Source organism: Somniosus microcephalus, chromosome 1 (assembly GCF_052327205.1).
Source record: "Somniosus microcephalus isolate GS21.2 chromosome 1, FLI_Smic_1.0, whole genome shotgun sequence".
NCBI classification, from domain to species: domain Eukaryota; kingdom Metazoa; phylum Chordata; class Chondrichthyes; order Squaliformes; family Somniosidae; genus Somniosus; species Somniosus microcephalus.
The window spans coordinates 260,113,658-260,134,668 of NC_140987.1; the positions used below are offsets into that span (position 1 = coordinate 260,113,658).

At 43.9% G+C, this 21,011-nt stretch overlaps 1 protein-coding gene across 1 annotated transcript in view; it reads left to right on the plus strand.

Moving 5' to 3' along the window:
* The window catches only part of musk (muscle, skeletal, receptor tyrosine kinase), a 216,861-nt gene that overhangs the window by 20,117 nt on the left and 175,733 nt on the right, over positions 1–21,011 (plus strand). Inside the window, exons 2-5 of the mRNA XM_085992850.1 lie at positions 1,487–1,613; positions 5,191–5,342; positions 7,582–7,709; positions 8,525–8,669. Coding sequence (XP_085848976.1) covers positions 1,487–1,613; positions 5,191–5,342; positions 7,582–7,709; positions 8,525–8,669 — 552 coding nt within the window. The remainder of the gene's footprint in view (positions 1–1,486; positions 1,614–5,190; positions 5,343–7,581; positions 7,710–8,524; positions 8,670–21,011) is intronic.

The following is a 21,011-nucleotide window of genomic DNA, read 5'->3' on the forward strand; positions in this document are numbered from 1 at the left end:
GTGTAAAATCACTGCTTTTTTGAGCTGTCAAAATAACACACTATATGGTAATATAGAACTGGTTATCCCAAAACTGACAGACTCAGGAACAGACTGTGACTTGGTATTAACCTGTAATATATATATAGGGTATACTATTCCCTGTAATCCTAATGGGCTAGAATCACCGCTGTTTAAATAACACAATCCTACACCTCTTCAGTTTGAATCACTTGATTCAATTTCAGGAGCTTGGTACCCAATAGTGTTCAGCATGACACCAACTAGAGGCAGGAATAAAATGTAGTGAAAACCAAGCATCCTCTTCCCTCCACTACCTCATTCCCACTGGCTATAAAGGCATTAAGTGAAATAAGTCCGTCACCTCCTCCAGTCCTCCAACCCTCCGAGATCTCTGCGCTCCTCCAATTCTGGCTTCTTGCTTCCCGACTTCCTTCGCTCCACCATTGGTGGCCATGCCTTCAGCTACCTGGGTCCTAAGCTCTGGAATTCCCTCCCTAAACCTCTCTTCCGCTCTCTCCTCCTTCAAGACGCCCCTTAAAACCTACCTCTTTGACCAAGCTTTTGGTCACCTGTCCTAATAACTCTTTATGTGTCAATTTTTTTCTGATAACACTCCCGTGAAGTGCCTTGGGACGTCTTTCTACGTTGAAGGTGCTATATAAAATCAAGTTGTTGTTGTTGCCTGATAGACTTTGAATAACATGTATGCTATCAGAATTTTGATTGTATCGGACTCTTTCATACCATGAATTTAAGTGCAATCAATTGTCTGCTATCTGAAGAACAGCTTAGAAGAATGAAAGGTGATCTCATCGAAACATATAAAATTCTTCGAGGGCTTGAAAGAGTAGATGCTGAGAGGCTGCTTCCCCTGGCTGGGGAGTCTAGAACTAGGGGGGTCACAGTCTCAGGATAAGGGGTCGGCCATTTAGGACTGAGATGAGGAGAAATTTCTTCACTCAGATGATTGTGAATCTTTGGAATTCTCTACCCCAGAGTGCTCAGTCATTGAGTGTATTCAAGGCTGAGATCGATAGATTTTTCGGCACTAAGGGAATCAAGGGATATGAGGATAGGGCGGGAAAGTGGAGTTGATGTAGAAGATCAGCCATGATCTTATTGAATGGTGGAGCAGACTCGAAAGGCCGAAGGGCCAACTCCTGCTCCTATTTCTTATGTACTTATGGCGTCAGCGGGTCCAACCTACTTTGTGGTGTCTCCAAGATAATGTTACGAGTTATGGATGTAAGCGGATGCCATGTTGGGTTTTATAACATCAGTATTTGATGTTTGCTGTGCATGGTGTCCCATGATTAGATTCACTTAAGCCACATTTTTACTGAATGCTTTCCTCGACTTGCAGAAGAAAAAAAAATGTTTAAATGAAGAAATGCAGAATCGCGAATCACGAAGTTTGAGATTTGCTGTAGCTTTTGCCAAATGATTATTACTGTAATTCCTGAATCTGTATCGAATTTCCCAGCTCCTCAGATCACCAGTCCCTTGGAGACAGTGGATGCACTAGTCGAAGAAGAAGCTTCTTTCCTGTGTGCAGTGGATTCATATCCAGCAGCAGAGATAACCTGGACTCGTAATAACATTCCTATAAGGTGAGAACACACTGAAGTTGAAAGAAGCAGATTACGGCGTCAATCACAGGACAGAGTCAGAAATAGGACAAAGCGATACAGTATATCAGAGCCAATCTCTGGCTGGTAGGATTCTCACCTTGGATGAGATTGGGTTGTGAACCAGTAGTGTTCTGACAAAAGTACTCATAAGACCATAAGAACATAAGAAATAGGAGCAAAAGTAGGCCATACAGCCCCTCGAGCCTACTCCGCCATTCAATAAGATCATAGCTGAACTTCTACTCAACACTTTCCTGCCCCACCCCCATATCCCTTAGTGTCCAAAAATCTATCAATCTCTGTCTTGAATATACTCAACGACTGAGCCTCCACAGCCCTCTGGGGTAGAGAATTCCAAAGATTCACAACCCTCTGAGTGAACAAATTTCTCCTCATCTCAGTCCTAAATGGATGACCCCTTATCCTGAGATGATGACTCCTAGTTCTAGACTCTCCAACCAGGGGAAACAGCCTCTCAGCATCTACCCTGTCAAGCCCTCTACGAATTTTATGTTTCAATAACATCAGCTCTCATTTTTTTAAACTCCAGAGAGTATAGCCCCAAGCTACTCAACCTCTCCTCATAGGACAACCCTCTCATCCCAGTTCTGGTCATGCAATGACAAGACTATGGTGTTTTTAAAACCACAAATTTTCTCTTATGCATTTTCTTCCCCTTGTTAGGCCTCTCCAAGTTACTCACCTACTCCTCAGGAAAGGGGATGTTTACAGGCTGCAATTGCACACCAGTGATTCCCCAATAAGAAATGGAGGCAAGAAATAGGCAAATGAAGAAAGTGAGAAGCAAGCAAACAATTAGAAAGTGAGGAGCAAAGAAGAGATCGTAGAACCATAGAAACTTACAGCACAGAAGGAGGCCATTCGGCCCGTCGTGCCTGTGCCGGCTCTTTGAAAGAGCAGTCGTGTTTAGTCCCACATCCCCGCTTTTTGTCCGTAACCCTGTAAGTTCCTCATCTTCAAGTACCAGACAACCCCCCTTTAAAATTATTTAGGGAATCAGCTTCCACCACATTTTCAGGGAAAGCGTTCCAGATCCCGACAACTCTCTGAGTGGAAACACTTCTCCTCATCTCCCCTCTGGATCTTTTGCCAATGATTTTAAATCTATGACCGCTGGTTATTGACCCACTCACCAGAGGGAATAGTATTTCTCTATCTACTCTAGCAAAACCCCTCATCTTCTTGAAAACCTCTACGCTGGAGGAGGTAGGGAGGGGCGAGGCCATAGAAGGATTTGAAAAGTTTTGCTGGACCGGGAGCCAATGTAGGTCAGTGAGCACAGAGGTGATGGGTGATGACTATGATGAGAATTTTAAATTAAAGGTCTTGTTACACAATTTTCTCCCCTCCCATCCCAGAGGGGGTGACTCCTGGGTTGCAGCCTCCATCCAGTAGCTCACCTGAATGGATTCTAGCAGGCTATTCAACCGGAGGAAAGATTATCTACACTCGAAGTAACATTCCTCTAAGGTGAGAACATGCAATACTTCAGGTCACTGTATAACAATCAAGAGTGGGAATTCTAGCCAATTTTCCCTTTCTCAATCCAGAGGGGCGGCAATTAGATAACTCAGCACAGACTGGGTCAACACTTTCATTGTGATTTTTGCATTCGAGTATTACCCATGAATGAAAAACTCCTTGGGGAAAAATTGGGTGGCGCCCTCTTTGGAGCGATAACTTCGCTGGGGCGCTACTTTTAGCACCCCAAAAAAGTTAGCACCCTCACGCCGTAAATTGAATGGTAGCGCCCTAAGCAGGAGGCGGGGCACTACTGGAAGCGCTCCCCTTTGTTCTTGGGGTGTTACCATTCAATATCGCGGCACTACATGAAACAGTGTCATGCGCGTCGGCATGTAGCGCCGCAGTATTACATGTCGCCCTGCCCTGATTAAAGGGGAGGGGCCTAGCGCAGCACACACCGGGGTCCTGCTGGACCACCAGGGAGCGGGGTGCCGGTAAAAGAGCCCGGCACTCAAGAGGAGTGCCGGGCTGACCGATCACGGCCGGCACCCCGCAGGAGGAGGCGAAAGGGGGCAGGTGCTGGCAGGCGGCCCCCCAAAAGAATTACCGCCTGGCACCTGCGCCGCCGCGACTGCATACACGGCATCCTGACCCTTTCGGACATATCGTCCGGCGGTAGGTCAGGGGGCTCGAGCGAAGTTTGTGGCCGGAGCGCGAGCAGGGCGCTGTGCACGGTGATGACGTCATCGCCAGAGGCTCAGCGCCACGGGGCACTACCGCTGCCGCTAACCTCCCGCTGAATTTCGCAGAAGGCGTTAGCGGCGCCGTGCCCAGGCGCTAGGTGCATAGCAACCCAATTTTTCCCCCCTTTACTTTTATCGTTTTTAATTCTTTTTTTTCTAAATTCATTTTTAAGTGTCTTTTTTAAATTTTCTCTACTTCTTAGTGCCACACAAATCAGAAAAGTTTCAGGTTTTGATTCCTTGTTTGCACTGAATTAGCTGAGCAGTGCTGGGGCCTCTCCGATTGTCCTCAGCAGCTGGGGCTTAAGGACAGGATAAGTCAGCCAAAGATCTCACCACTGCTCGCCACCCAGAGAATCCAGCTGGAAAGTGCACATCCTGGGCATGTCAGTCATCAGGTGAAGACAGGATCAGGTCTGGCTGTAATGACCCCCAAGGTTAATTAGTCTGCCGGCATCCACTTGGGTGAGCTACTGGAAGGAGGCTGGTGGTGCCCATGAGTCAACCTCTTTGGGATAGAAAGGGAGAAAGTTGTGTAACAAAAGAGTGCTTAAGGGATACTTTTCCCTAATCACTTTAGAAGTGCCGTTCTCCTTTTGAAGTGCCATATTGTCTTGCGTTACTTATAATCCACAAACAAAAAAATCAGAAAGAAATGCTTATATCACACCTCTGGAAATAATTACCATTTATAATGTAACGTGTCAAACAAAACTGTCTGTCAAACAGGGTACATGTTCTGTAAAGTATGAGAAGGTGCAAAACAGATTTACAAGAATGATACCAGAACTGAGAGGTTATAACTATCAGGAAAGTCTGACCAGGCTGGGGCTCTTTTCTCTGGAGAGGTGACCTGATAGAGGTCTTTAAAATTATAAAAGCTTCTGATAGGGTAGACATAGAGAAGATGTATCCTCTTGAGGGAGGAGTCCGAAACTAGAGGCCACAAATATAAGATAGTCAGTAATAAATCCAATAGGGAATTCAGGAGAAACTTCTTTACCCAGAGAGTGGTGAGAATGTGGAACTCACTACCACAGGGAGTGGTTGAGGCGAACAGCATAGCTGCATTTAAGGGGAAGCTAGATAAACACATGAGGGAGAAAGGAGAAGGGTATGCTGATAGGGTGAGATGAAGTAAAGTGGGAGGAGGCTCGTGTGGAGCATAAACACTAGTTGGGCCGAATGGCCTGTTTCTGTGCTATAAATTCTAAGTAATATGTAACTCTACAGGCTTTCTTAAGCTCAATTTTAAGCTAAGGATTTCTGTTAACACGTTAATAATTTGACAAATAAATTGCCGTGGCTTTTCTTGTTATAATTTACAGACCATTTGACACCCGCTACAGTTCAAAAGAAAATGGTCAGATATTAACCATTCTCAGTGTTGAAGATACAGATAATGGTGTGTACTGTTGTACTGCTAACAACGGCGTGGGGAGCACTGTGCAAAGCTGTGGAGCTTTACAGGTTAAAATGAGTAAGTCTCACACTTTCTCATCTCAATAGAAGTTACTTGAAACACTAACTCAGTTTGCACAAAAAGACTTACATTTACATTTCTGTAGCGCCACTCATGACCTCAGGGTGTCCCAAAGCGCTTTACAGCCAATGAAGTACTTTTGAAGTGGAGTCACTGTTGTAATGTAGTGAAATATGGCAGCCAATTTGCGCACAGCAAGGCCCCACAAACAGCAACGTCATAATGACCAGATAATCTGTTTTTTAATGATGTTGATTGAGGGATAAATATTGGCCCAGGGCACGTGGGATAACTCCCCTGCTCTTCTTCAAAATAATGCCATGGTATCACTTATGTCCACCTGAGAGGGCAGACGGGGCCTCGGTTTAATGTCTCATCCAAAAGAGAGCATATCTGGATAGATGGATGGAAGGGAAGAAAGATAATACATTTATACAGTGCCTTTCACGAACTCAGGACATCCCAAAGCATTTTATAACCAATGAAATACTTTTGAAGTGTAGTCACTGTTGCAATGTAGGAAATGCAGCAGCCAATTTACACACAGCAAGATCCCACAAACAGCAATGAATTTTTATGACCAGATAATCTAATTCTTAAAGATGTTGGTTGAGGGATAAATATTGGCCCAGGACACCGGTGCCATGGGATCTTTTCATGTCCACCTGAGAGAGCAGACGGGGCCTCGGTTTAACAGCCCATCCAAAAGACGGCACCTCTGACAGTGCAGCACTCCCTCGGTACTGGCACTGGGAGTGTCAGCCTGGAATTTTGTGCGTAAGTCCCTGGAGGAGAGTGGAATGGTTTTGGGATGGTTGAGTTTGGGAATTCAGAATATAAGAAATGATGGGCTTGTTGGAATTCCAGTGATGCCAGAGCTTTGCTGAAATGTAATTAAAAATATGAGCTGTGAAATTACTGTATTCGATCTTAAAATGCCTAATGCATGGTTCAACGATGTCTGGAATTTTATCAGAGGCTTTAACCCACTTATTTTAAACTGGTCAACTGCTCCGTTAAAATAACACAAGAAGTGTCAATTGGACAAGTTAAAAAAACAACAACAACTTGTATTTATATAGCGCCTTTAACGTAGTAAAACATCCCAAGGCGCTTCACAGGAGTGTTATAAGACAAAAAATTTGACACTGAGCCACATAAGGATAAATTAGGGCAGGTGACCAAAAGCTTGGTCAAAGCGGTAGGTTTTAAGGAATGTCTTAAAGGAGGAAAGAGAGGTAGAGGGGTTCGCAGAATAGTTTTGCAAACAGTCTTCTCTAGGCTTCGATCCTTGGTCTGTGCTGAGGTAGCTGATCTCAGCTATGATGGATGGTCGAATTGGCAGTACAATTCCTTCAGCACTATAGGGTGCCAGGAATGGGGAAAAAGCAGCCAGAAGTCCCACTTCTGATTGCTATCCATTAATCCCAAAAGGAAAGCACACACATCTGGCTCTCAGATGAAACCAAACTGCGAGACTTCCACATTTGAATGAGCTGCCAAAATGCACTGTCTTGGTTTGCACATGAAGTATAACTAATTGGGCAAGGTATCGAATACTGCCTGATGCAAATGGAACCAATCCCCAGAAAGACTCAATACCTTCAGCAAAGGAGAGGAAATTGGAGGAATGAGTTTGTTATGGAATAGAATCATACAGCACAGAAGGAGGCCATTCAGCCCATTGTGCCTGTGCCAGCTCTTTGAAAGAGCTATCCAATTAGTCCCACTCCCCCCTGCTCTTTTCCCATAGCCCTGCAAAGTTTTCTTTTCAAGTATTTATCCAATTCCCTTTTGAAAGTTACTATTGAATCTGCTTCCACCGCCCTTTCAGGCAGCGCATTCCAGATCATAGCAACTCACTGTGTAAAAAAATTCTCCTCATCTCCCTCCTAGCATTTTTGCCAATTATCTTAACTCTGTATCCTCTGGTTACCGAACCTCCTGCCAGTGGAAACAGTTTTTCGCTATCTACTCTATCAAAACCCCTCATAATTTGAACACCTCTATTAAATCCCCTGGTTCCATTCTGGTAAATCTCCTCTGCACCAAGGCCTTGACATTCTTGAAAAAGGTTTTTTACTTTCCTGAAGATAGGTAAATGGTGTTTTACCTTCACTAAATTTAATAAGGCACAAACTATATTGACAAATAGATAGGTCACTTCTAACAAAAGATAAATATTTGTAGCAACTTTTGACTCTCTTGCCATTTTGTTTACTTCTTGTCCCTTCAGAACCAAAAATCACTCGACCACCCACTGATGTCAGAGTGTTGCTGGGATCAAAGGTCGTGCTACCTTGTAGTACGATGGGCAACCCAAAGCCAGCCATTTTGTGGATCAAAGATGAAACTGCGCTGAAAGTAAGCAAATGAACATTTTCTGGAGCTTTCAAAGTACGTAGTTACTCCACAGATTGGATTTTCTGCTCATTGATCGAGAATTGATGGAAAATCTAGCCAAAAGATTGTCTTGTTCAAAACCATTCTTGTATTGTTCCTGTTTCATAGTGGCTGTGACAGATTGGAGCACTATTCTGTTTAACATGGCTTTCTGGAATCTTCCGAAATTGGAAAAACTCCAGGAAGTTTTGAATTGAGTCACACTTGGGGATTCTGGAGCAGCTTGGATTGAGAAATGATTTTCAAGCTCACCACTTAAAAGAAAAAAAAGAAAGATTTGCATTTCTATAGCGCCTTTCATGACTTCAGGATGTCCCAAAGCGCTTTACAGCCGAATGAAGTGCTATTGAAGTGTAGTCACTGTTGTAATGTAGGAAACGCAGCAGCCAATTTGTGCACAGCAAGGTCCCACAAACAGCAATGTGATAATGGCCAGATAACTGTTTTAGTGATGTTGGTTGAGAGATAAATATTGTCCAGGATACCAGGGAGCACTCCAATGCTCTTCTTCAAAATAGTGCCATGGGATCTTTTACATCCACCTGAGAGAGCAGACAAGACCTCGGTTGAACGTCTCATCCGAAAGAGGGCACCTCTGACAGTGCAGCACTCCCTCAGTACTGGCACCGGGCGTGTCAACCTAGGTTCCCACTTAGCCATGGGAAACTTAAACTGAGAAAAAACAACCTGAATCGGAATTTTAGAAATGTTTCTTATTGAAACTGTTTGTTTTTGTGAGCAGAGACAAGCTAATAATGAAATGTATTCTGCCGTAGCAGGAGCACCCTCGAACTTCTGTCCTCGAGTCTGGGAACTTAAGAATCCGCAGTGTTCAAATTGAAGATGCAGGACAGTATCGCTGTCTGGCAAGAAATAGCCTGGGCTTGGAATATTCCAGATCTGTAACTTTGGAAGTGCAGGGTAAGTCTGGTACTTCAAGATTCAAACGACTGTACTTTGAGGAAGAAATATCCCCTGGAGTACACGCTTATTCCACATACTTCCGACTAATTTATAAATGTAATTTATTTGTTTCTATAAAATCACCTGTTAACAATTATGTAAGAAATTCGTCGGTCCCCTGTTTTAATGAAGATGCTAAACTATTTAAAATACTTGGGTTAACGCCTTTGTTAAAATGGATAGACAAAGGAATTTTAATGCACTTGTTACTAATGTGGTTCAGGGTCATTTCAGTGCGATTACGTTTGGATCATTAATACACACACACAGCTAGTTATCCTAACAAATTGTATCACTGCTCAAAGACTGTAACACACCGACAAGACCGTTTAAGTAGTCATCATTCACCCTTTAGAAAAAGAATGCACAGTTTGCCTCAAATAACTGGACTTCAATTCTAAATCCCATTAAATTCTAACAATCAAAATATAACACAAACATTAATATCTTTTCCTTTCAATTAAAATCTTCTGATCAGACATTCTCATGCAATCCAGTCTTGGTCTTAAAGTCCATCTGCAAGTGAATAGCCAACGAGGACTTCAACATTCATAAAACTTCCAAACCAATGCAGCACTTTTTTTCTGCTAATGTGGTTATTTTATTTGCATGACAAATCATTTTCCAACATTTATTTGCTTTTTTCCCCCGTTCATTGTGCAGATTTTAATATGACAAATGCAACTGAAAGAGGTATTTTGCCAATTAGATTAATGCACGTGTGCTGTGAGTGGTGCTGCTAATACAGTGATCACAACTTATTGGGAGACTTCTTAGTAGATATTTGTTTAAAGGGAACATTCATTCAAAGCTCCAGTTCATTCCTCTATGCAAATATGGTCAAAAGGATTGGATAAAAGAGGCATTTTTCTCACTATGTGGACGCCTCCCAATAAGAGGCTTTTGCTACACAACGAAGACTGCTACAGCTTCTATAAGCATTGTGTTTGCTGTCTCCTGCTGCTGTTGAATATTGTGTGATATTTGCAAGAAAGCTGTAAACATTGATGGGCTCTCGGTGGCTTCTGCATGCCCAGGTGTGTCTTGCTCATATTCTTGCGTATTCATTGTAAGCGGTGTCTTTATTTTAGACGTCCTTATCTTTCTTCCTCCGCCATCTTCTACATCCTCCGCCCATGAATTTCATGCGCCACTTCCCAAAAGTTAAAAAGCACAAAATAATTGTTCTAGCTGTGTAAGATCAGCTTAGTCATATCATATAGCTAGGAATGTCCAAAATCTTGTAATAGTTTTGTACCAACTACCTGACAGCACAAATTAAAGGAGTTACATAGAATTTAAGCACAGAAACAGGCCATTCGATCCAACCTCTCCATGTCGGTGTTTATGCTCCACACAAACCTCCTCCCACCCCTCTTCATCTCACCCTATCAGTATATCCTTCTATTTCATTTTACCTCATGTACTTAGCTAGCTTCCCCATAAATGCATCTATGCTATTCACCTCAACCACTGCATGTAGTAGTGAGTTCCATATTCTCACCACTCTCTGGGTAAAGAAGTTTCTCCTGAATTCTCTAGCTTATATTTATGGCACCTAGTTTTGGACTCCCCACAAGTGGAAACATCTTCTCTATGTCTACCCTATCAAACCCCTTCATAATTTTAAAGATCTCTCTTAGATGATGGGGGTGATTTTCTTAATGGGGAGCTTTTGGAGGCGGGACTCCCACCTGTCGGGTTTTAGTCCCGCCTCCATCAACTTCTGGCCAACCCACGCTATTTTCCCTTGATTGACCTTGTTAAGTCCGTCCAGCAGGCTTAGCAGGCCAATTAAGGGAAAGCCGGATGCACAGAATGTCAACGTATGACATTTCATCTGTCAAAAATTTTTGACAGATGAATTGTCATCGTTTGACAGCTCTGTGAAGCTGTCAAACACTGACATTCTCTGTTGTTTGATGAGGTCTTGAATTCAAGACCTCATCAAACCTCTTTCTTTTGCATAAATGAGATGGTTGTTGCATTGGAGAATACAATGGCCATCTGTCATCTCTGCCGCGGAGGTGCGAGACTCTCCGCATACCCACCGACTGAAGCCTGCAGGAAGAAACAAAGGTAAGTACACTTTTTCTAACACTTTGCACTTACCTCAGATACTCACCTCTCCACACTTGCACCCATCACTCACCTCCACAGCACACTTTTGGACCCCTCCAACCCCTACAGACCCCCTACTCGCCTTGGTGACCCTGGCGGGTTTTGGAGCCTTCGAGAAGCCCACACTTGTGTAGACAAAAAGGGGATAATCCTATTTTCTGGCTGTTAACTACCTGTTATCAGGCAGTTAAGTAGCTGTAATCCCTTCCCGCCTCCAAGGAGACGGAACCCGGTGCGGGACAGCTACCCGCCTCCTGGCAAGATGGCACAGAGGCGGGTTGGGCACCCGCCCCCAAATTCTGCCATTTCCTGGCAGTCCCGCCTCCAAACCCGCCTCCCCAGGGCTGGCAAGATCGCGCCCCAGCTCTCAGCCTTCTCTTTTCTGGAGAAACAGGACTCCGTAAAAGAGCACGGGGAGAATAGGTGAAGCCATGACTACCACAAGCATTTGACTGTTCCAATAACTGATTTACTCCAAACTGTTTAACACATGTTGCACCCCTTTAGAGTAACACCTTGTGATTATTGTGCACACCTCAAGGTTTTCTTAAATTTGTGTATGAAAAGAAAGCATTTAGGAAATGAATACTCAAAGTGGCTGAATACGCTAACCTGCTGCATTGAATCTGATGCATCTAACCATGTAACAGTGAATGGGTAATTAGCCCAGTGATGGAATAGCAGCCTTAATATGAAAAAGAACATTCTAAAGAAGGTAAAAATAGCAGAAAGGTGCATCAACGCACAGCATCATGGAATTGAAGGATACAGACTGAATATCAGGAAATACTTCCTCACATGAAGAGTGATCAATGTGGGAATAAACTTCCAGAAAGAATCGAGGCAAAAACCCTGGAATCATTTAAGAAACAATTGGATGCTACAATGGGGGAACGTTAGGATCTCTCTGGAGGGCTGAATTAAGATGGGCCAAATGGCCTTCCTCATCTGTAATTATCTTGTGATTGAAGTCCCCTATTAAAATAATCACTCTGTTTTGTTATTTGCTTCATAGAACAAATCCTTCTTACTCTGACATGGTTGGTTTAGCTTTGGGTTCTTTATGTTAAAATGACTAACCAGAATAGTTCATTGTATAAGTTCTCACCTCCCACAGGATGAACTTTAACCTCCCGATGTCCTTCACAACTCTGTTCCTTCCTATAGGAAAATAGGAACAGGAGTGGGCCATTTAGCCCCTCAAGCCTGTTCTGTCATTCAATGAGACCTAAATCCATGTACCCGCCTTTGGCCCATATCCCTTAATACCCTTTGTTAACAAAAATCTATCAATTTCAGATTTAAAATTAACAATTGACCCAGCATCAACTGCAGAAGAGAGTTCCAAACTTCTACCACCCTTTGCATGTAGAAGTGTTTCCTAATTTCACTCCTGAAAGGCCTGGCTCTAATTTTTAGACTATGCCCCCTAGTCCTAGACTCCCCAACCAGCAGAAATAGTTTATCTTAAGATCTTGTAGACTTCGATCAAATCACCCCTTATCGTTTTAAATTCCAAATCCTAATTTGTGTAATCTCTCCTCGTAATTTATCCCTTGGAGTCCAGGTATCATTCCGGCAAATCTATGCTGCACTCCCTCCAAGGCCAATGTATCCATCCTAAGGTCTGGTGCCCAGAATTGCTCACAGTACTCCAGGTGTGTTCTAACCAGGGTTTTGTATAGCTGCAGCATAACTTCTATCCCCTTGTATTCTAGTCCTCTAGATAAAAAAGCAAGGATTCCATTAGCCTTTTTGATTATTTTCTGTACTTGTCCATGACATTTTAAAGATCTATGTACATGGACCCCCAAGTTTCTTTCGACCTCCACTGTTTCTAGCATTCCTGAACACACATTACGAACATACGAACATACGAATTAGGAGCAGGAATAGGCTATTCAGCCCCTCGAGCCTGCTCCGCCATTCAATAAGATCATGGCTGATCTGATTACTCCACATTCCTGCCTACCCCGATAACCTTACACCCCCTTGCTTATCAAGAATCTATCTACCTCTGCCTTAAAAATATTCAAAGTCTCTGCTTCCACCGCCCTCTGAGGAAGAGAGTTCCAAAGACTTACGACCCTCTGTGAGAAAAAATTTCTCCTCATCTTTGTCTTAAATGGGTGACCCCTATTTTTAAACAGTGACCCCTAGTGCTAGATTCTCCCACAAGATAAAACATCCTCTCCACATCCACCCTGTCAAGACCCCTCAGGATCTTATATGTTTCAATCAAGCCACCTCTTACTCTTCTAAACTCCAGCGGATACAAGCCTAGCCTGTCCAACCTTTCCTCATTAAGACAACCCACCCATTCCAGGTATTGGTCTAGTAAACCTTCTCTGAACTGCTTCCAATGCATTTACATCCTTCCTTAAATAAGGAGACCAATACTGTACACAGTACTCCAGATGTGGTCTCACCAATGCCCTGTATAACTGAAGCATAATCTCCCTACTTTTGTATTCAATTCTCCTCGCAATAAACAATAACATTCTATTAGCTTTCCTAATTACTTGCTGTACCTGCATACTAACCTTTTGCGATTCATGCACGAGGACACCCAGATCCCTCTGCATCTGAGAGCTCTGCATTCTCTCACCATTTAGATAATATGCTTCTTTTTTATTCATCCTGCCAAAATGGACAATTTCACATTTTCCCACATTATACTCCATTTGCCAGATCATTGCCCATTCACTTAACCTATCTATATCCCTTTCCAGCCTCCTTATGTCCTCTTCACAATTTACTTTCCTACCTATCTTTGTGTCATCAGCAAATTTAGCAACCATACCTTCGGTCCCTTCATCCAAGTCATTTATATAAATTGTAAAAAGTTGAGGCCCCAGCACTGATCCCTGTGGCACACCACTCGTTATGTCTTGCCAAGCAGAAAATGACCCATTTATGCCTACTCTCTGTTTCCTATTAGCTAGCCAATCTTCTATCCATGCCAATATGTTAACCCCTACACCATGAGCTTTTATTTCCCTCAATAACCTTTGATGTGGCACCTTATCAAATGCCTTCTGGAAATCTAAGTACAGTACATCCACCGGTTCCCCTTTATCCACAGCACATGTTACATTACATCTGCATGTGTATTCATGGCCATCTCCTACAGTCAGCTATGCTTTTGATATTCCTACTACATCATAATTCCCTACTGCCACAGCAACCTCAAGTTCAGGCATTCTCATCTCTAAAGCTTCTACCACTCACATACATCTATCTTATTATACCAGCAGCTCAGTCTGTATGAAGGTGCCCACCCACCAGTGTCCTCACTTCCCTCTGCATCTGCAGACGGAAGTGAACATACCTCAGTTTGTCAGATGATTAGTGCATGTGGAAGCTCCTATTCCCAAAGGAAAAGATGGGACAGTAGACTCACTGGGGGTAATTTTAACCACAAAACACAGGTTGGTTTGGGTCGGCTGGGAAGTTAACATTTTAAAACTCTCAAACCCGACCCCAACCCGCCTACTTCCAGTTTTAATGGAGGCGGGACGGGGGGCGGGCAACCAACCCGCTCCCAGGAGGTGGATTGTCCATTTAAATATTGTAATGAGTGCCTTGGGAACCCCGACAGCTAAAGGGAGGGGAGGACTGCTTCGTGGAAGAGGTAAGTACATTGCTTGTGGGCCAGGAGGAGCAGGAGTGTTTCCTCCAGCCTACCTTCTTCCCTGCCCGCCATTGAACCCCTCCAATCCAAAGACCCAACTCTACCCCGGTAATGGATCCCTTGTGGGTTCAGGGATCCAACTTACCCTCCCCCCCCCCCAAGAGATCGGCGACCACACCTCCCCTGCCCCCCCCCCGGGATCCACCCCCGACCATGGATCGGCAAACCTCCCAAGCCCTGGGAAACCCTGCCGGCAACTGCTAAATTGAAATCAGGCTCCCAACCGCACTCTGGATGCCTGATTTAAGTATGTTAATGAAGTGTCCCGCCAAGACGGGACACAGACACACCACAAAACCCACCGCCGTAAAAATGGCAACGGGTGGCTAGGGATTGGGTAGGGGATGCATTCCCCGCTTTTTAGGGTTTAACCCCCCCACCTCCTCTCGCCCATCATCATGGGGGCGGGTGAAAGGGCGGGGCGGGTGAAGCCCGACGCCATTATTAATACACTGTCGCTAATATTGCCTTGTGAAAGTGATCATGAATAATTTGCTAGCTTGGCAAAGAGCTTGCTTGCTCTGCATCTGCTTTAAGCATCAGCATTGGCTGCTTGATTAAGTGCTAACTGGAGGTTACCTCACCATCAGCATCATAGCAGGTCTCCTTAAAACACTGAGTGGTCACCTATAATCGACTAGGCTGAGAATCATTATTGGTTATGTAGGTTCCTATGGATTATATCGACTTCCCCAACATCAGAGGCAGAAGGGTTTTAAGAGCTGTGCAACACACTAGCAGTCTCCCAGACGTCATTGACCCAGATCATCAGTCTCCCTCCCCCCCCGTACTGCACCTATCCCAAATCATCTGTGAGCATTGGCACTTTCAGGCATCAGCAGACTATAGACCGATCTTATTATTCTACAGTGCATTGTTGTTAAAGTGAATAAGTGTTAATATAGTAGATAAGAGTGTGAGAGCTAATGTTTCACTTACAGACTTGCATATTTTTCCTGTGGTTTGATTAACAACATTGATTCTGGTGTCCGCTGTTAACTTTATTTAGTCTGTCATACTGGGAGGTTTCCTCATTATAACGTGTTCTTGTTTCTTTATGGTGATAGAAGGAAATGAAACTCTGCAAGACATCAAAGGTATCCTCAACTCCTCCGCTACAAACGTGTTTTGTGGAACTAGAATGTTATGACGTGTGTAGCCCCTTTAATGAATTAGAATATTGTTCACCAGGGATGGTCATTCAAAGAAATTCCTAATTCTGTATCTAAACCAGAATTATCCAAAAACTAGGTGGTCCAAACAAATAAAAAAGGTAAAACAGGCAGGTGCTGGAGCAGAGAGACCCCTGTTGAGCTGAGTGATAGGAAACTATTACATACCTGGCACTGATACATTGAACATTTACCTATTATTGTATTTTGCACACACTTGCCAGCAAGGAAACTGATATATATGAATATAAGGAACAGGAGGAGGCCATTCAACCCCTCGAGCCTGTTATGCCATTCAATTAGATCATAGCTGATCTGTATCTTAACTCCATTTACCCGCCTTGGTTCTGTAACCCTTATTACCCTTGCCTAACCAAAATCTATCAATCTCGGTTTTGACATTTTCAATTGACCTCCAGCCTCAACAGCTTTTTGGGGGAGAGAGTTCCAGATTTCCACTACCCTTTGTGTGAAGAAGTGCTTCCTGACATCACCCCTAAACAGCCTAGCTCTAATTTTAAGGTTCTGCCCCCTTGTTGTTGACTCCCCCCCACAGAGGAAATAGTTTCTCTCTACCCTATCAACTCCTTTAATCATTTCAAACATCTCAATTAGATCACCCCTTAATCTTCAATACTCAAGGGAATTCAAGCCTAGTCTATGCAACCTGTCCCCTTTTAGCCCCAGTAACATTCTGGTGAATCTGCGCTGCACCCACTCCAAGGCCAATATATCCTTCCTGAGGTACGGTGCCCAGAACTGAACGCAGTGCTCCGGATATAGTCAACACTGGGTCATCAGACAATCAGACAGTCACTCACTATCACTGGACTGTCAGAGATCCTGATAATGGGGCAGAATCCGTAACAGCTTTTAATAGGAAAGTGGATAAATATTTGAAAAAGAATAATTAAAAGAAGGGTTTTGATAGTAAATGTTAAACACAGTTAATATCTATAGAGGATGCATGAGTGTGCACCAGGATGCTGGTTTATCGTAGAATCGTAGAATTGTAGAATCGTACAGCACAGAAGGAGGCCATTCGGTCCATTGTGCCTGTGCCGGCTCTTTGAAAGAGCTCTCCAATTAGTCCCACTCACCTGCTCTTTCCCCATAGCCCTGCAAATTTTTCCTTTTCAAGTATTTATCCAATTCCCTTTTGAAAGTTACTGTTGAATCTGCTTCCACCATCCTTTCAGACAGTGCATTCCAGCTCACAACAACTTGCTGCGTAAAAGAAATTCTCCTCATCTCCCCTCTGGTTACCGACCCTCCTGCCATTGGAAACAGTTTCTCCTTATTTACTCTATCAAAACCCTTCATGATTTTGAACACCTCTATTAAATCTCCCCTTACCTTCTCTGCTCTAAGGAGAACAACCCCAGCTTCTCCAGTCTCTCCACATAACTGAAGTCCCTCATCCCTGGTACCATTTTGGTAAATCTCCTCTGCACTCTCTCCAAGGCCTTGACATTCTTCCTAAAATGTGGTGCCCAGAATTAAACACACTACTCCAGCTGGGGCCTAACCAGTGATTTATAAAGGTTTAGCATAACGTCCTTGCTTTTTTACTCTGTGCCTCTGTTTAAAAAGCCAAGGATCTCGTGTGCTTTATTTAACAGCCTTCACAACCTGTCCTGCCACCTTCAAAGATCTGTGTGCATATAATCCCAGGTTTCTCTTTTCCTGAATCCCATTTAAAAATTATTCCACAGAACAATATTGTACCTCATTAATACTTGAAAAAGAAGCTGAATTAACTCCGATTATAGCTCCGATTTGCCACTACATGACTGGATATACACTTGAGAATTTTTAGGAGTGACGTGTGGGAGAGGATAATATCATATTTAAGACAATAGCTTGTTTCAGAGTTTAATCAGCTTCCATCTCAAAAGCTACAGGACACTGCGATAGAGTAACGCTTTATTGATATCGGCAGAATCTTTGCAGGAAAAGCAAACTCTAAATTGGCTGTTTTACATATAAGGAGCTGGGTAAACAGATTTGATAATGCAGGAATGGTCTTAGGGGGAGGCCAGAATTTAAATGCAGAACTAAGAAGAGTAGTTAAAGGCATTTAACTTGGGGCTCCTGCTACCGGAGGGTTTGACTTATTTTATGCATTTTGTCCCTGCCCCTATCGGACACACAGTGCAATTTTTTTAGTCTTCACAGAATCATATAGCACATAAGGAAGCTATTTGGCCCATTGTGCCTGTGCCGGCTCTTTGAAAAAGCTATCCAATTAGTCGCGCTCCCCTGCTCTTTCCCCATAACTATATATAATCTCACACCTGGAGTATTGTGTACAGTTTTGGTCTCCTTACCTAAGGAAGGATATATTTGCCTTAGAGGGAGTTCAACGAAGGTTCACTAGACTGATTTCTGGGATGGGGGGATTGCCCTATGAGGACAGATTGAGTAGACTAGGCCTATATTCTCTAGAGTTTAGAAGAATGAGAGGTGATCTCATTGAAACATAAAATTCTTAAGGGGCTTGACAGGGTAGATGCTGGGAGGATGTTTCCCCTGGTTGGAGAGTCTAGAACTAGGGATAATAGTCTCAGAATAAGGGGTCGGCCATTTAGGACTGAGCTGAAGAGAAATGTCTTCACCCAGAAGGTGAATCTTTGAAATTCTCTACCTCAGAGGGCTGTGGATGCTGAGTCGTTGAGTATATTCAAGACAGAGATCAATAGATTATTGGATGCTAAGGGAATCGAGGGATATGGGGATATTGCAGGAAGTTGGATTTGAGGTTGAAGATCAGCCATGATCTTATTGAATGGCAGAGCAGGCTCGAAGAAACAAAAGACCTCCTCCTGCTCCTATTTCTTATGTTCTTACGTTCAATATAAATTACTTTGGAAACTGAGAAACCGTTAAATTCGGCGTAGGGACAATTTAGTTACTGATTCCAAAGACACGCTTATTACTCGGGATATCTGGGTGTCCATCTTTGGAGTTACCTAAATATTTGCATCTGGTTAACAGCTCACCTCAGCTGCTTCTATCACTTCTGAAGATCCAGCAGTGAAACATTTGTCAGATTATTTTTGTTTACTTTACTTAAAAGTATGTCAACTATGAACGTTCCAAATTCTAGCCATGCAATGGATGTTTTTTCCCGTAGTATGGACAGACATATGAGGGTGTGTCGTGCTGCAACTCCCTAACCACCATTTCATCAGGACCTCAGTTTGGATCACTCGTATGAGCTTGGTTAGACATCACTGACATAGGGCAGGTCCCACCAAGTTACAGAGCTACACATGGATCGTGGCCAACTGAAATGATGCTTCTTTTTATAGCACAAAACAAATTACAAGTTCTACTGCTCAGACCGTAGCCTTGTGGAAATAATGGGCTTAGAGGGATCGTCAAAATTATGATGTTTTCGTTGACTTAATGATAGGTTGGGAACATTTAAAAGAGAAAAGGGTGCTAATTTTATCTTTCCAAGGAATAAAACATGCTAATCATGTCGAGTAGCTCCCACCTTCGCTATATCAGCTGCAGCACATATGTAGAGGGGGCAGCAGAAGAAACAACAACAACTTGCACTTGTGTAGAAAAATGTCCCGAGCTGCAGGAAAATGAATGCTGAGCCTAGGAGGAGGATTTAGGAGGGGTGACCACAAGCTTGGTCAAAGAGGTGGGTCTTAAAGGAAGGGGGGCAGGTGGAGGGGCGGTGGGGTTTGGGAGAGAATTCCAGAGAGTGGGACCTAGGCAATGGAAGACATGTCCACCAATGATGGAGCAAAGGGAGGAGGGGGTGGGCTACACAATAGACCGGAGTCGGGGAGGGGGGTTTGTAAGGCTGGAGGAGGCTAGAGAGATAGGGAGGGACATGGCCATGGAGGGGCTTAAATACAAGGATGAGAATTTTAAATTTGAGGTATTGGGGGGCCAATATAGGTCAGTGAGGATAGGAAGATGTGGGCAGCAGAGTTTTGGATCAAGTTTACAGAGGTTGATGGATGGGAGGCCAGCAGTAGAGCATTGGAGTAATCGAGTCTATCTGCGTCAAAGACAGGAATGAGGGTTTCAATGGCAGATGGACAGAGATAGCAACTGAAGCAGGCGATCTTAAGGAAATGGGAGTAAACCGTTTTTGTGATTGGAGAGGATATAGTTAGCAAGTTCAACTTAGGGTCAAACAAGATGCTGAGGTGGCAAACAGTTTGGTTCGGCCTGAGACAGTGGCCAAGGCAGGGGGATGGATTAGGTGACAAGAGTATGGAGTTTGTGGTGGGGAAGGGGGCCTACATAAATTAATGTTTTAAATGTATGAATAGTTCAGAAAGAACAGTTAAGGTTTGACGACAAGAACGTACACTGAACTGGATTCAAATCCGATATATTCCCGGTTGGGTTATTTTGGGTGTATTTCAATTTAAGCTCTTCCGTATTTTTGTTTTGCTTATGGGATGTGTGCGTCACTGGCAAGGCCAGCATTTATTGCCCATCCCTACTTGCCCTTGAGAAGGTGGTGGTGAGCCACCTTCTTGAACGGCTGCAGTCCGTGTGGTGAAGGTACTCCCACAGTGCTGTTAGGGAGGGAGTTCCAGGATTTTGACCCAGCGACTATGAAGGATCGGCGATATATTTCTAAGTCAGGATGTGTGACTTGGAGGGGAATGTGGAGGTGGTGGTGTTCCCATGCGCCTGCTGCCCTTGTCCTTCTAGGTGGAAGAGGTCGCGCGTTTGGGAGGTGCTGCCGAAGATGCCTTGGCGTGTTGCTGCAATGCATCTTGTAGATGGTACACACTGCAGCCATGGTACACCGGTGGTGGAGGGAGTGAATGTTTAAGGTAGTGGATGGGGTGCCAATCAAGCGGGCTGCTTTGTCCTGGATGGTGTCGAGCTTCTTGAGTGTTGTTGGAGCTGCACTCATCCAGGCAAATGGAGAGTATTCCATCACACTCCTTACTTGTGCCTTGTAGATGGTGGAAAGGCTTTGGGGAGTCAGGAGGTGAAACAGTCACCGCTGAATACCTAGCCTCTGACCTGCTCTTGTTGCCACAGTATTTATGTGGCTGGTCCAGTTAAGTTTCTGGTCAATGGTGACGCCCCAGGATGTTGATGGTAGGGGATTCGGTGATGGTAATACCGTTGAATGTCAAGGGGAGGTGGTTAGACTCTCGCTTGTTGGAGATAGTCATTGCCTGGCACTTCTGTGGCGCGAAAGTTACCTGCCACTTATCAGCCCAAGCCTGAAAGTCGTCCAGGTTTTGTTGCATGCGGGCATGGAATGCTTCATTATCTGAGGAGTTGTGAATGTCGCTGAACACTGTGCAGTCATCAGCG